The sequence below is a fragment of the Desmodus rotundus genome, chromosome 1 (assembly GCF_022682495.2).
Source record: "Desmodus rotundus isolate HL8 chromosome 1, HLdesRot8A.1, whole genome shotgun sequence".
In the NCBI taxonomy this organism is placed as follows: Eukaryota; Metazoa; Chordata; class Mammalia; order Chiroptera; family Phyllostomidae; genus Desmodus; species Desmodus rotundus.
In genome coordinates this window covers 33666231-33682624 of record NC_071387.1, presented here as the reverse complement: position 1 = coordinate 33682624, position 16394 = coordinate 33666231, and the positions used below count along the sequence as shown (strand labels likewise).

The 16394-nt window shown below is 45.7% G+C and overlaps 1 protein-coding gene across 4 annotated transcripts in view; it reads left to right on the top strand.

The window, feature by feature from the left end:
• Positions 1 to 5405, top strand: part of DAPK1 (death associated protein kinase 1) — a 174954-nt gene extending 169549 nt beyond the window's left edge. For 3 of the 4 annotated variants that reach the window (XM_045195116.2, XM_053923386.1, XM_045195117.3), the window contains exons 26-27: positions 1450 to 2678; positions 5294 to 5405. In XM_045195116.2, coding sequence (XP_045051051.2) covers positions 1450 to 2678; positions 5294 to 5390 — 1326 coding nt within the window. In that variant the 3' untranslated portion in view covers positions 5391 to 5405. Of the gene's footprint in view, positions 1 to 1449; positions 2679 to 3158; positions 3968 to 5293 lie in introns of those variants that run through there. The other variant, XM_053923396.1, reaches the window with a different exon arrangement.
• Positions 5406 to 16394: the final 10989 nt, after the last annotated feature.

Genomic DNA, 16394 nt, shown 5'->3' with positions numbered 1-16394 from the left:
TTACTTTGGGGGGTGGGGAGGGTGGATTTTTTTTTCTTTTTAAAATTGACCAGCCATTTTTCAAGATTTCATTCATTTATTTTTAGAGAGAGGGGAAGGAGAAAGAAAGAGAGGAAGAGAAACATTAATGTGTGGTTGCCTCTCGAGCACCCCCTACTGGGACCTGGCCCGCAACCCAGGCATGTGGGCTGACTGGGAATCGATCCTGAGACCCTTTGATTCGAAGGCCGGCACTCAGTCCGCTGAGCCACACCAGCCAGGGGACCAACTTTTGCTTTTTTAAGAAACAAGTATGACTGGTAAAGCTAAGGTCCTCTCTGACCATCCCCCCTCTGGTCTCATTCCTCGCTCCCCCTCACTGGGGCTAATCACTGTCATGTTAGCATGTCTTTCCAGAACTTTTTTATGTATGTGTGTTAAAAATGTACAGTATAGTATAACATTCTAAGTCTTTTTTTGAAAAATTGCCAGCCTTCACAGAAGTTGAGAGAATAGTACAACTCCTCATATACTCTGCACTTAAACTAACCAGTTGTCTACATTAACCAGTTGTCTACATTTTGCTACATTTGCTTTTATCCCTCTCTACTATTTATTTTCTTACTTTGCAAACATTTCACCCCTAAATAATCTAGCCTATATCGCCCAAAGAGAGGACATTTTCCCACATAACCTCAATATAATTAACTATCACATTCTGGACACATAATATTGATATGTTATTATTGAATATATAGTCCTTATTCAGATGTTTGCCACTTATGCCAATAATTTTTCTATAGCTATTTTTACTTACGTATTTTGGGGGATTCGATCCAGTCGAAAATCACTGATTCCATTTGGCTAGCTGCCATCTCTCGCCATTTTTTGTTGTTTCGCTTTGCTTTTCATTGCACTGATCTTTTTTCCCCCTTAATTGACTCCAGTAGAACCTCGCAGGGTCTTTTTATTTATTTAGACCTGTTTCTGCATTTTTTGACCTGCTTCTTCTGAGCTAGAGAGGGGTTTTTTTTAAGGTTTTTGTTTTGATTGGTGTTGGAGAGAGAGAGAGAGAGAGGAAGAGAACAAGAGAGAACCATCGATCAGCCATTTCACCCACCCACGCCCGCCCTCACTGGTCGATCCCTGAGCTCTCGCTGACTGGGGGTTGAACCCTAACCCTGGTGTATCAGAATGACACTCCCACCCACTGAGTAACTGGCCAGGGCTACACTGACCATGTTTAAAAGTCGGTGGTCTTTTTAAAATTTCTCTTATGACCGTCTCAAGCTGGTTTTTCGGCGTAGTGATTGATCTTTGAGATCCAGCCACATATAGGGGTGCTCCGAGTCAGTCCTTGCTACGTCTGCTCAGGCTCTGTCACTGCGCGGGCCCTTTCCTGCTCTGAGCGGCTCGTGCCTCTGTTCATTTCGGTTTCCATGTGTGACCTCTCGTTGTCCCCTCTGGCAGATCAACATCATGCAGAGTGAAACAGTCCAGGACGTGCTGCTCCTGGATCCCCGCTGGCTCTGCACCAGCGTCCTTGGGAAGCTGCTGTCCGTGGAGACCCCACGGGCCCTGCACCACTACCGGGGCCGCTACACGGTGGAGGACATCCAGCGCCTGGTGCCCGACAGCGACGTGGAAGAGCTGCTGCAGATCCTGGATGCCATGGACATCTGTGCCCGGGACCTGAGCAACGGGACCATGGTGGACATCCCCGCCCTGATCAAGACAGACAATCTCCACCGCTCCTGGACAGACGAGGAGGACGAGGTGATGGTCTATGGCGGTGTACGCATCGTCCCCGTGGAGCACCTCACCCCCTTCCCATGTGGCATCTTCCACAAGGTCCAGGTGAACCTCTGCCGGTGGATCCACCAACAGAGTGCCGAGGGAGATGCAGACATTCGTCTGTGGGTGAGTGGCTGCAAGATAGCCAACCGCGGGGCCGAGCTGCTGGTGCTCCTGGTCAACCACGGCCAGGGCATCGAGGTCCAGGTACGCGGGCTGGAGACAGAAAAGATCAAGTGCTGCCTCCTGCTGGACTCGGTGTGCAGCACCATCGAGAACGTCATGGCCACCACGCTGCCAGGACTGTTGACTGTGAAGCATTACCTGAGCCCCCAGCAGCTGAGGGAGCATCACGAGCCTGTCATGATCTACCAGCCACGCGACTTCTTCCGGGCGCAGACCCTGAAGGAGACCTCGCTGACTAACACCATGGGTGGGTACAAGGAGAGCTTCAGCAGCATCATGTGCTTCGGGTGTCACGACATCTACTCACAGGCCAGCCTAGGAATGGATATTCATGCGTCAGACCTGAACCTCCTGACCCGGAGGAAACTTAGTCGCCTGCTGGACCCGCCCGATCCTATGGGGAAGGACTGGTGCCTTCTCGCCATGAACTTGGGCCTCCCTGACCTTGTGGCAAAGTACAACACCAATAACGGGGCTCCCAAGGAGTTCCTCCCAAGCCCAGTCCATGCCCTGCTTCGGGAATGGACCTCCTACCCCGATAGCACAGTTGGCATCCTTATGTCTAAACTGCGGGAGCTGGGGCGCCGGGATGCAGCAGACTTTCTACTGAAGGCGTCCTCTGTGTTCAAAATCAACCTCGATGGCAATGGCCAGGAGGCCTATGCCTCAAGCTGCAACAGTGGCACATCTTATAATTCCATTAGCTCGGTCGTGTCCAGGTGAGGGCAGCTTTGGCTTGGGCAGGGTGTCTTCAAACTGCAGAAGCAAGGGGGGTATAGCCCCCATCTTTCCCATCAGAGATTCCGGGTGCATCCCTTCCTGTGCCCATGTACTGAAGGATGCCACCCTCCCTCCCACTTCACCTATTTCTCTGCCACTCCCTCCCTCCCTCCCTCTCACACATTCCATCGTGAGTGAATGGTCTTTCTGGTTTAAGAGCTGACCATATCTCTTCCTTTGGCCATTTGAAAAGCTAGCGTCCTTCCTCTCTGTGTTCTGGACTCCACCTCTCAGCCTCTAGTACCTTGCTTCTTACTGATAATTTTATTGGGACTCCTAACTTTTCGGTGAAAAATTTTTAACTATTATATTGATTGTCCTTTAAATAAAAAGTGCACATTTACCCAAAATGTGCATTTCTTAAACTCTTTTCTTTGGTTATATATCCTGTCCTCAGCTTATCTTTTTTATATTTATAGGAAAACCCCTCATGTATGGACTCCCACTGTATGATTTATAAATAGACAATATGTGAGTGCCTTTTGCAGACGAGGGTGTGTTTGAGATCATCCAAGTCAGCCAGGAGCTGTCATGAAGGAAACGCTCCCTCTCTGTCCCTTGCTGTATGCTGATCATCGCCAGAGGTGCTTCACCCTGAGGTGTCCCCCCCACCGGCAATTTTGTGTTTTGTTTGGCAAGGAAAGGGGAGAAAGGAATCCTCCTCTAGAGCGATTTCATGGCCAGTGTTGTTGCTGCGATAAGACACGTGTTCATTAGCCTTTGTTTAAACGTCCATGTGAACGTCCACAAGGAAACGACAGACCGTCAGGCTTTATCAGTCCCTCCATCTCAGGGAGAAGATTGACACAGCTGTAGGGTTACGAAGATCCGTTTGCAAATTCAAAGCCCGTGACTCATGATTCATGGCAGTCCGTCGTCATTCGTGCATAGCAGATGGTTTCCCACGTTGAGATCCTATTTGATCACTTCCGGTACTTGAAGTCTAAAAAAGAAAAGAAAGGAAGCAAGTTTTCTTGCAGTGATTTTAAATTGTGATAGTTTTAAATTCATATGAGGGAACACGTCCTAATTCTTCTGTCCTGAGAAGCATGTAATTTTAATGTTATATCATATGTATATATATATATGCAGTATGTATATACATATATATTAATACAAGTATTTTTACTTAATCTATAAAAGGTAGTTAAAAAGTCATTTGTTTTTCTTTCCTTTTGTTGTTTTTTTCCTTTTTTTAAAAAAATAAACTATATTGCTTGTTGCATTAGTTTCTTGGTCTTTGATTCAAAAGGAACTCTTTTTTCTTTGTCTTTCTCACCAACACCACACCATGCGTGGTGGGGCAGACTGATCTGATGGTGGGAAATGCAGAAACCCACCAAGCCTAAACTCCCGGGTATGAACCACCACCCAGTTATTTAGGTGCTTAATTATGACCAAAATTGGGAATGGTTTGGGGAAGAAAAGGGGGCCCAGATGATTTTCACATTTGTCTTCACTTTAACGAAAATTGATTGGTTCCTTCATCTTCCTTTGGGTGAACTGAAAAGACGAGTGGAATCCTGTAGTCTCAGCAACAGGGAAACAGGAAGTTTTCTATGTTGATACGAAGGTGGAGGGAATGGTGCTCTGCAGGAGCAAGAGGAAAACCTGCTGCCAAAGACACATAACTTCCTGCCCTTCTTTAAAGATGGACCAGCTAGAAACTCTACTTTTGACTTGCATGGTAGCTGTAAGACACAAAAGCTCTAGTGACAAAACCTATATTTAGTAAAACCTCATGATTGCTTTTAAAAAAATGGTCAAAGAAAAAAGACTGGAAGGAAGAAGACCAGTCCTGCTAAGTGAAAGTTTGCTGGTTCGATTCCCAGTCAGGGCATGTGCCTAGGTGGCAGTTTCCGTTGACAAGACGTGTGAGAGGCAACCAATCAGTGTTTCTCTCACACATCGATGTTTCTCTCCCTCTTTTTCTCCTTTCATTCCCCTCTCTCTAAAAACAAATAATTTTTTTAATTGGAAGGAAGAAGATTAAAATGGTTAACAATTTTCTCTGTGTTGATGGGAATGCAATTCATTTCTGTTTTGCCCAAATTGTCCACAATGAACATCATTTTTATAATGAGAAAAAAAGAAGATGAACAGAATTAAATGGAAAGCTGCACACAGACATGCCTAGAAAGGGCACAACTTGAAACTGGTTGCCTTAGGAGTATGGAGCCTCCTCCTTCTCTTGTGTCAATGCCCTCCTGAATGCCAACTGCACACTCTCTTACTTCGAGAGCACTTTACGCCTCAGGGACATAGCACCAAGCAGTTAGAACCCAGCGGTGAGAGGTTTGCTTCTGGGAGCACCTGTGTGTGAAACCCGAGGGAAGGATTCTGACTGGTCCAGCTTGGTTCACTGGGCCATCCCTCAGTAAAACATGGTCGGGGATAGAGTTACATGATTGGCCTGGCCCTGGATGGATGCTGGGAAAGGGCCATTTTTCCTCAATTAAAGGTGTTGTGTTAACAGGGGAAAAGGGCAGAGGGAAAATGCTAGGCCAATAATTGCAAAGAACTGTACTAGCCTTCCTACTTTTGTTTCATGCAGGTGCTGGGTCGGACACCTCTTTATAAGATTATGGGGCCACCTGGGCCCTGTTGAAGCCATCTTAGGAATCATCACAACCCACATTAGAAGAGGGTAAGGGCCACTGAGTTCACTGTCCCACCCTGGGAGATGCCATGGGGGAGGAATTTCAGGAGGCCGTGAAGTCTGGTTGGACTGAAACTGGCAAAGCCTCCTGAAGGAGGGAAGAAGATACCAGACCACACCTCCTGTGGCCATGAGGCAGGAGATAGCACAGGAAGAACTCGGAGACTGCGCTGCTATTGCTGGCCAGCATCCAGCATCCTGGTTGCCAGGTGATGCCTTTTAGCACTTAAGTAGGATAGATAGTAAACCAAGGCAGGGAGGAGGAAGGGGACACCTCTCACCCATTGACCCAGCAATCTTGATCCTGGCCCCATAAGATTGCCAGACATTCCACATTCCAAACAATACAAGCAAAACTGATGGTATAGTTTTGGGGGAGGGAAGAGTCCTTGAGATAGGGCTTCTGTAACAATCTTACTAAGGTTGCCAGGGGTCCTGAACATCCCAAGGCCTAGAATGCGGGAAGGGAGTCCTTGGACTTCTGTGTACCATTCCCACTCTCTGGGAAAGAACCCCCACACAAACCTATGTTTGGGTAGTCACATCTCCCCAGGGTAAGCTGGCACCACCTTTACCCACCAATCAATATGAAACTCCCTCACCGCCATCCTGCCAACTATATAAGTCGTCGAACAAAGGAACTGATGCATCGTGCCACCCTGGCCTCTGGCCACTCGCTTTTGCCACCCTTGCTCTTGCTACGCCTGCTCTTGGCTTTCTCCTGCACCTTGGCAAGGCCCGGTCTCTTCCATTAGAACTACCACTAATAAACCCTGTTTGCACGCTAATAGACTTGCTGTACTGTAATTCTTTACTGCTTCAGCAAGAAGAACCAGGTTTCTGCCGTTAACAGCCACAAGAAGAATCAAAGTGTGTAAGTTCTTAGGAGCCAGAAATAAAAGCCTTTCATGGGTCCCTTTTTCTTAGAGTTGCTCTGAGATGTGCTCAGGTGACATGTTTTCATCCCCTCTGCGCTGTGGCCACCCTTTGGTACAAAGTCCCCATTTGGGAGGCCCTGTGTACCTGAGATCTCCATGTGGACAGCAGCATCCCAGGGACCCTGAGCCTCTATGGCATGGGCTGGAGGGCATTTCTGGGAGTTCTAATTGGTTATGAAATCTGAATTCCACACCTTCGTAGGCAAATCAGAACTCATTAGGAATTCTGGTGGTCTTGGAGGGAGGGGTTTACAATTACAACTGCAGGGTTTCCTGAAATGATAGAGCTACATTTGCCCCATCCACGTCCAGAGAACACAGGCGTCTGCAGACACAAAGGGATTCTACAGAAAGTAACCGCACAGGGCGATCCAGGCACAAATCCTAAACGGGCAGTCATGGGGAGTGATCACGCCCCAGGCCTCAAACTTCTTTAGTAAAAGGTTTTAGCCCGTCTGCGTATCCTTCTTGTGCATCTAGGTTAATACACCTTGAAATGCCAGAGTAATCCTCTTTCTTAGAAGTTTCCTTAATTGTCCCGTATTCCAATCCTCACCTTGCTTTCTCCTACTTTAATCTTCCATAAGTTCCCTTCCTAATTCAAACAGCAGGAAAACTGTCATAGGAAGCATTTCTCTTAGTCTGTCGAGATCTTGTTTCCAGGTGTATCCTCTGTTTGGCTCAAATAAACTTTTATAAAAATTCTCTACAGGTTTGGACATCTCATGTCTGTCCTGCATTTGTTACTTTCTTGAGACTTTTAAGTCCCCGAGGGGACTTTCTTTCAGGCGCAGGACCACAGACAGCAGAGCTGCGCTTCCTGAGAGAGCAGGGACGTCAGCTCCCGGGAGAAGGGAACACATTTTGAAGATTTTCCCCATGATGGTCAGAACCCAGCATCCTCTGAGATGATGGGACCCCAGAGAGATTCTAAAGAACTAGGGCCCGTGGGCTGTAAGAAAGAGCAGTGTTTACCTCCTAGCAGTCCTTCTGAAGAAGCCCAGCCCTCGCTGAGGAGGGACCTTGACATAGATGTTGGAGGGTTCGGGCCAAGAAGGCAGCTCTGAACCAAGGGAGCTGAGAGAACAACAGGAGCAGCCTCCCCACGAGGCCACTGTGTCTGTGCTGAAGGCAGTGGGGGTGGCTCATTCAGTGGAGAGAATCTTCCATCACTAAGCCCCTGACCCCTGTCTCTCTAAGCACGGGCTGAAGGCTGTTGTTGCACTTAGTGATATTTCCCAATAAGCCAGCCATCATAAGCTGTGTTTTATCACAAATCTACTTCTAGATTCTTCCACATGTGGAAAACTGACCAGTAAAAAGATGGAGATATTACTTCTGAGTGGTAGGGTTGAGAAGCAGATAAAAATCTCCTTCAGGGAAGCCCATACACCACTCGATGATTCAGTTTAGCTCAAAGACTCATGGGACATAAATCTTCGTACCCAATGAGATTTATAAAAATGCAAGATCACAGATATGGATAAATCAATCAATCTCTGTCTGTCTGTCTGTCTCTCTCTCTCTCTCTCTCACACACACACACACACACACACACACACAGACTCTTCCCTCCCCACCCCTGCAACAGTGGGTCAGTGGCCTTAACCCATTGCAGGAGAGACATGGCTCCCTCTAGGGGTGACAACATGAACTGTCAGAGAAGCTGAACCTTAACTAGAAACACTGGCGTTTCATAATCCCGGGCTGAACCTCATCGTTAAATCTGGAAAGCTAATGGCTTTAGAGAAGGTGCAACCCATCTTATATCCTCAAACTGAGCCAAGATTACAGGGGAAAATGGAAAAACTGTAGACAGAAATGTTCTTCACACGAAGTTATGGAAAGAACCCCACCTTTGCGTATAGCGAGGGTGTCAAACTCATTTTCACCCGGGGCCACATCAGCCGCCCAGTTGCCTTCAAAGGGTCGAATGTAATTTCAGGACTGTATAAATGTAACTACTCCTTAACAGTTAAATGAGAGAGGGGCACTGCTGCTGGGTAGAAACAAGGTGCCAGGCGGGATAAAACAAGGTGGGGGGCGGGGCGCAAGCCTTGTATTTGCCACCTGTGGCATATAGAATTAAGTTTTATTTTAAAAGGTAAGACTTTGTACATACTTTTAAAACATAGAATTTCAAAGTTACTAGTCAAGTCAATCACACAAAGCTGTTTACAGCAGTAATTAAAGAAGTGGTAACGTTTTACCAATGCAAAACGTCACAGAATTCAATTCACAACTTGGAACTCAAGATACAAGTGTTTTATCCCACGTGGTAAAATATGGTCAGTTTTAAGATAAAATTCCTCCTCTGGATATCTTATTCCCAATGAAGTCATTCTTCCTCACCACCATCTCACACGTCTGACACCGGGCAACAGGAGACCCGCAGACTAGAAGGGGCCTGGGGAGTGTCGCCTGCTCCCCGCCCTGCGCATTGCCCACCGCTTCCAGGAGTGCAAGGAGCGATCGCTCCGCAGCCCAGCGGGCAGAGGTCAGGCTTCCCTGTCCGCCAGGCCGGGGACGAGGGACCGGGCCTCCTGCAACCCCCGCACCCTCCCTGCGCAAGGCTGGTTCCCGGGTGGCCCCGCAGCGTCAGGTTCCGTGCGCTCACCTGCGGCGGGCAGGTCCAGGGCTCTTCACAGGCTGCGCTGTGACTGCAGGCCGCGGATTTAAGCGGGATCCGGACCTTCTGGCCCCGCTCCCAGGTGTCCTGCCAGCGCCGCCTTCGAGCGCTGGGGTTCCAGGCGCCTGATCGAGCTCACCTGAATTTTGTCCCAGGCTGCGATGAGGCGGGTGGGGGTGGGGTGAGGGACAGCGCTGAGGAGTGCGGCGTCTCCCTGGGGTCCAGATCGGCTCCAAGTGGATTTTCACCTTAACCCTGCGTGTCGTCTAGTCCTGGAGTTTTGGGTTAAAATCTCCCCGAGGGTTGAGGACGGCACTAATCTGGCCTAGTGGTCCCTCTTTATTCTACATTGCAGGTCTGCTGGGAGGGAAGAATGCAGAGCCCACAGGCAGGTGCTGTATCATCGTCTCAGGATGGGTGCAGCTGGGTTCGGAAGGATCTGGGATGGAATGGCAGTCCCCAAAACACTGGCCTAAATCCTTGGAAGGAAAGGGGAGGGAGTAGGAGGGTTCTCCGGTGAAGGCATGGCATTTTGTTTCTTGGGGTTTTTTAAGATTTTATTTATTTTTAGAGAGAGGGGAAGGGAGGGAGAAAGAGCAAGGGAAACATCCATGTGTGAAAGAAACATCAGTTGCCTGTCCCACATACCCCCAGCCAGGGGCCTGACCTGCAAGCCAGCCATGCGCCCTGACCGGAACTTCGCCGGGGACGCCCAACCGACTGTGCCACACAGATCCGGGCAGGCCTGGCATTTTGTAATGACTCTTTCCTGCCTTCCCAAGCCAGGATTCCTCTTCCTCCTCAAGCCTTTTCAAACTGGCAGAAGAATGTGACTTAACGAAAGGAGGAAAGGAAGAAAGTAGCACCTGCTTTTACCTCCCTGCTCTAGGTTAGGGCTTATAGTCTTCCTTAATATGCTTTTCTTGATATTTCACTTGAGAAATTTCCTTTAATGACTTTTACTTCAATGACTTTTACTTTAATTTACATTTAATGTCAGGATTTAAATGACAGTTTGTGAAGACATTTTAAATGGAGAAAATATATTAATGTGTATAGTTAAAAATTCCCCAGAAAGGTTGTATGGTTTTCCTCTTTTGTGACATAAAAAAATTCATTGTTGAAAATACCTTTTAGGAAAAAAAATATCATTATCTCATGGTCCTTCCCACATCACCTTTTTCTTTTCTTTTTCTGTTTTTCATTTTTTCTTGCTTGCAAGGTTTCTTTTGAGAAATCAGCTGATAGAACTCTTTTGTAGGTATACATATTTTATTGATTATGCTATTATAGTTGTCCCATTTTCCCCCTTTTATTCCCCTCTGCACTGCACCCCTCCCACCCACATCCCCCTCCCCCTTAGTTCATGTCCATGGGTCATACATATAAGTTCTTTGGCTTCTCCATTTCCTATACTATTCTTAACCTACCACTGTCTATTTTCTACCTACCATTTATGCTTCTTATTCCCTCTACCTTTCCCCCTCATTCTCCTCCCACCCCCTCCCCACTGATAACCCTCCAGTGATCTCCATTTCTGTGATTCTGTTCCTTTTCTAGTTGTTTGCTTAGTTTGTTTTCAGTTTTTAGGTTCAGTTGTTGATAGTTGTGAGTTTGTTGTCATTTTACTGTTGATATTTTTGATGATATTCTTTTTCTTAGATAAGTCCCTTTAACATTTCATATAATAATGGCTTGGTGATGATGAACTCCTTTAACTTGACCTTATCTGAGAAGCACTTTATCTGCCCTCCCATTCTAAATGATAGCTTTGCTGGGTAGAGTATTCTTGGATGCAGGTCCTTGCCTTTCATGACCTGGAATACTTCTTTCCAGCCCCTTCTTGCCTGCAATGTTTATTTTGAGAAATCAGCCGATAGTCATGTGGGAACTCCTTTGTAGGTAACTGTCTCCTTTTCTCTTGCTGCTGTTAAGATTCTCTCCTTATCTTTAATCTTGGGTAATGTAATTATGATGTGCCTTGGGTGTGCTTCCTTGGGTCCAACTTCTTTGGGACTCTCTGAGCTTCCTGGACTTCCTGGAAGTCTCTTTCCTTTGCCAAATTGGGGAAGTTCTCCTTCATTATTTGTTCAAATAAGTTTTCCATTTCTTGCTCTTCCTCTTCTCCTTCTGGCACCCCTATGATTCAGATGTTGCAATGTTTAAAGTTGTCCTGGAGATCCCTAAGCCTCTCCTCATTTTTTTTGAATTCTTATTTCTTCATTCTGTTCTGATTGAATGTTTATTGTTTCCTTCTGCTCCAAATTGTTGAGTCCTAGTTTTCTTCCCTTCACTGTTGGTTCCCTGTACATTTCTCTTCATTTCACTTTGCACAACCTTCACTTTTTCCTCTGTTTTGCGACCATACTCAACCATTTCTGTGAGCATCCTGATAACCAGTGTTTTGAACTCTGCATCTGATAGGTTGGCTATCTCTTCATCGCTTAATTCTGTTTTTGGAGCTTTGATCTTTTCTTTCATTTGGGTTTTTTTTGTTGTTGTTGTTGTTTTTGGTCTGGGTGTGCCTATTACATTGTAAGGGGCAGAGCTTTTGGTATTCGCCAGAGTGGGGCAACCCACTTTGTTGGGTTATGGTGTTGTATGTGGGGGAGGGGTCTGAGAGGGAACAAGGTCACTTGCTCAGCACTCTGCCAGCTTTCAGTCACTTCCTCCACTACCTACAAGTAAATTGGGCCCTTCTGGTGCTGATTCCTGGGTCAGTGGGTGTGTGTACATTCTAGGACCCTATGGGTCTCTCCAATGAACTCTCCTGTGAGACTGATAGTTTCTCCCGCCGCTAAAACCCCCGCAGGTTTTTATATTCAGAGGTTTTGAGGCTTTATTTCCCCACACTGGAACCCTGGGTTGCATGGTCTGTCTCACTTCCCAGTTGTTCTTCCCAGTTTATCCTCATGCAGATGTGGGACTGCCACTCTGCCAACCACTGCCTTGCTGAGTGTCCTCTCTGTCCCACTGCCCTCCTGCCTGTCTGGGTGAATGTTTCTTCTTTAACTCCTTGGTTGTCAGGCTTCCATACAGTTCGATTTTCTGGCAGTTCTGGTTATTTTTTGTTTTTAAATTTGTTGTTGTCCTTATTTTGGTTGTTCGAGGAGGCAAAGTGTATCTACCTTCACCTCCATCTTGGCTGGAAGTCCCACATCACCTTTTTTTATGTACAGTTTGAAATCTTGATAAAAATGGACTCAAGATTCACAAGAATTTGTAAACTAGTTTCTACTTAGGATTAAATTGATAAACCTAGAGCCACGATCAGAAGCATATATTTTTTCTCTGCTAATATGTACGCAACATTAAAAGTCTACTTTAGCCATTTTTAAGTACACAGTCCAGTGGCAGCAAGGTCATTCACATTGTCGTGAGGCCATCACCACTGTCCATGCTCAGAACTTGTCATCTTCCCAAACCGAAACTCTATACTCATTAAACAATAACTCTGCGTTCTTCTTGCACTCCCAGCCCCTGGTAGCCGCCATTCTACTTCCTGTCTCCACAAATTTGACGACTCTACTATTGACAAAAGAAATGTCCAATCCTGTAGAGAACTTTTATGAGTTTATTTGAGCCAAACTGAGAACATATGCCAGGGAGCAAGATCTCAAATGCTCCAGAGAATGACAGTAAAAATATCGGGAGTTTCCTGGTCACTTAAATGAAGAACCTTATTCTGGCACAGTTCCCCTTTCAGGGTTACAGTAAGACAGTGTGGGTGCCCTGCAGGGCTATATAGGAGCAATGCAGAGTTAACTTATTGAAAATAGTAACTAAGGTTCACTGGGTATCTTCTAGGAGTTGTTAAACATCATGACTACAAACAGAATTTAATACCCAAGTCGTTTTTGTTCACTCAGGCAGGCAAATTATCATGAACAAGGATTATATAATTACACCTAATATTTTTGACAGTTCTAATTTGCACCCCAAGATCCGAGGCCTACATGTTAAATACAGATTTGTTGAAGTGAAATGTATAGTTTATTACATACAGTGGTAAGAGTTACTGGTATGATCCTGAAATCAATGCTCCAATTTGGTTCTGGTTGCTCAGTCAGCATCAGGGCTGGGTGCCTCTCCCTCTACCGTGCTTCTGTGGGATGGTAACAACGTGCCATGAATAAAAGGGTTCCAGGGTCAGTGCATTTGGGAACCACTGGCTGAAGTGGGCCTCATTACCACAGAACCGATGCAGTGACACAGTGGCAGTGTGTGCTGTCACTCAGACTTGGCAGCATCTTGGCCACGAGATGCTTCTAGCTGACCACGGGATGCTTGCTTTAGAGCACCGCACAGCATCTGTGCTCCACAGGATGCACTTGAGGAAATGCTGATGGTTTGTTTGCTTTTTAAATTCAAGTAGTATCAGTTGTAAGGGCAAGAATCAGAGTTTACTGAGCTTGCTGTACAAGCAGGCATTTGCCTGAAGGCCACTTTCCATCTCAGGTGAAGCTACCCCAGGGTCCGCACTGGCAGGGACCACAAAGATAACGAGATCTGTGGTTGTGGAATGGGTTCTATAATAAACCACCTGACCATTCTAATGTTGTTATTTTGCAACCTAACAGCTAGGTCCTTCTGCAATCTGTCTCTGACCTTTCTTGAGTAACTAGGCCATTTTGCAGTTTAAACTTGAACTCTGCCCACCTAACCAACTGCATTCCCTGAATTGTCCATTTCAGCAGAGCACTTGTTTTACCAGTTTACTTTATGGACTCCAAGGGAAACTGAGGCATAGGCCCATGCCTTGTGGCCCCTCCCCCGCTGACCATGTCTTTTGACTGACTCCAACCGTTGACTATCTCCTGGGACTTTATCTGCAGACCATGAGTCAGCTGAAACTGCCCATTATTCAGCAGAAGTTGGAGAGTCCAGCTGCCCCACCAATCAGAAAATGAATGATAGAAGTTTATGGGCCTGTTAACCTAGCAACCCACCCCTTTGACTCTCGCTTTTAAAGCCCTTGCCTTCTTCCCACCTTAGGGTGTGTCTTTGCTTCATGCTGAAGGCTATGTTCTGTCAACTTAAGAAATGTCCAAACCTGTAAGAACTTTTTATAAGTTTATTTGAGCCAAACTGATCACAATTGCTGGGAAGCAAAACCTCAACAGATTGAGAAAAAACTCTGGAAAAATGGCAGTTTTGCACCTTATTTTATACATTAGAATTAAGAGAAGACAAACTGGGTTACAGGAAACCCACTGGTGATAGATTAGGGAGGTGGAAAAGCAAAGCGGGAGAAACCTCTGCGATTGGATAGAAAGTAAGATAACAGACACATCTTTTACTCAGGTGGGTACAGGATAGTTAACAGTCTACAATTAACACAATAATGATGAGACTTGTGGTCTCCCCCGGTGTGGTGTCTGTGCTTTGGGGGGTCCAGAAAAAAGAAATTTGGCATTCCAAGGGTGTGTTATAGATGCAAAGAGGCAATAGGCAGGCTCAGTTCAGGTGAAGACTGACTTTTGTCAGGGAAGACTCTAGCCTAAGGACATAACTGCCCATGACCTGCTTTTAGTTAGAAAGTTTTAATTTCAGGCCATCCTATGTGGTTACTTCAGGGCTCCGAGTTTGTAAGGCCACTCGTTACGCAGGCCACCCCGAGGCTGCCAGGCTTAGGCCCCTTTTCACCCACAGTTCTCTGATTTGCATATCATATCAGAATGAAACTCCCTTTAATTCCTCAGAAGAGTCCTGTGGACTTTCATTCACACACCTGAGGAACTTCAAAACTTACACGTGGCTGGACAGCCTTCCAGGATGTTCTAATGGGGGCTGGGTGCAGGCCCGAGAAAAAAACTCCCGCGTTGCTTCTGAAATGCAGCCTCTGATCCAGAAATCCAATGCCCAGCATTGGGGCATCGGTCAAAAGTTTTCATTTCTTAAAATCCTACTTACTGGTTTCTTTCCTTCAATGAATAAGAACCAAGAGCCTCCTCTGTTCCAGGCTCCATGCCTGGCAATGGCTTGGCTCCATGCTAAAATCAAACAAGGGAAGTTTTTCTTGCATCAGCTTTAGTCTGAAGAGAGACTATTCACCTTCATCTAAACTGGACCATTTAGAACCTTGAAAGAACTTTTCTCAAATAGATTTCCAGTAGATGTTTTATATATTCTACTGAAGTTTTTAAACAACAGCAAAAAAAAAAAAAAAGCCATTCAATATAAAAAGAGACACTTGTGAGATTGTGATTTATAATAATGTACATTTGGTCTTCATCTCCACCCCCCTTGGAGTGTCCCAGGTAATAAGAGCAACAAAGATGCCTCTTGTTGTTAATGAGGTGACAGTTGAACCACCAACATGAATTACAAACACGTAATCTGAATCTGTTTTAGAAAGATGTTTAAATTACTGCAGAGCCCACCTTGAATTCAACACAAAATACTGTGCCTGGAGAGAAAAGCAAAATTCAGACAGCTGTGTCCATGTCCGGAAAACCCCAAACTAAGCTCTGGAGCCCCAGGAGACCTAGTTAAATGACACAGGAGTGTCCTTTGGGTCTGCACTCTGATTTTTCAAATAGAAAGGAAAGCCAAATTAAACAACCTCATCAGTATCATCCAAGGGAGCTGAGAGCAGAGTCCAAGCACTAGCCAGCATTGGGAAATGGCTTGGTTAGACCATTCAAAGGGAACAACGGCACAGGGTATGAAAACAATAGGGCAAGATGCACAATAAACTAAAAGACCAGAAATCAGCTTCTCAGGAAGTACTGGATCACTTACATGCTCCATTAGTAAAAGTCCTCCTCTACAGAACTTTAAGATTACATGCCACACACGTTGCTAAATAGAAAACATGAGCACATGTCACCATTACATTGATGTATATGTATACATGTTGAACCTTTAGAATTATCAACATTTAAGGGATCAGCAAAGAGGAACCAACAGAACGGACTAAAACAGAGCTAGAAGACACAGAAGCCAAGAGAATTCCAAGAAAGGAGTACTCAATGGGGCCCAAAGCAGCAAAGAGCTCAGAGAGAACTAAGAGGTGCCCAGTGAATTTGGGCACCAGAGTCACCGGTGACCTTGAGAAGAACAATTGCAGTAGATTGTTAAAGGCACAGCTGGTTTATGGTAGGTTAAGGAAAGAAAAGGAAGTGTGAAAAAAAAATTTTTTTAAATAACTTATTTTCTGTTAGTTTATTAAATGGGGGGCATCATAAGCACTGTTCTGTTTTTTCTAAATTGATTTTTGGAGAGAGAGAGAGGAAGAAGGGAGAGAGAAAGAGAGAAACATCGATTTTGTTGTTCCACTTACTTATGCATTCACTGGTTGATTCTTGTGCCCTGACTAGGGATTGAACCCACAACCTTGGCGTATGCGGTTGACACTCTAACCAAATGAGCTACTCAGCCAGGGCATTGAAAAACCTTTCAACATTCCGTTCATTCATTCATTTAT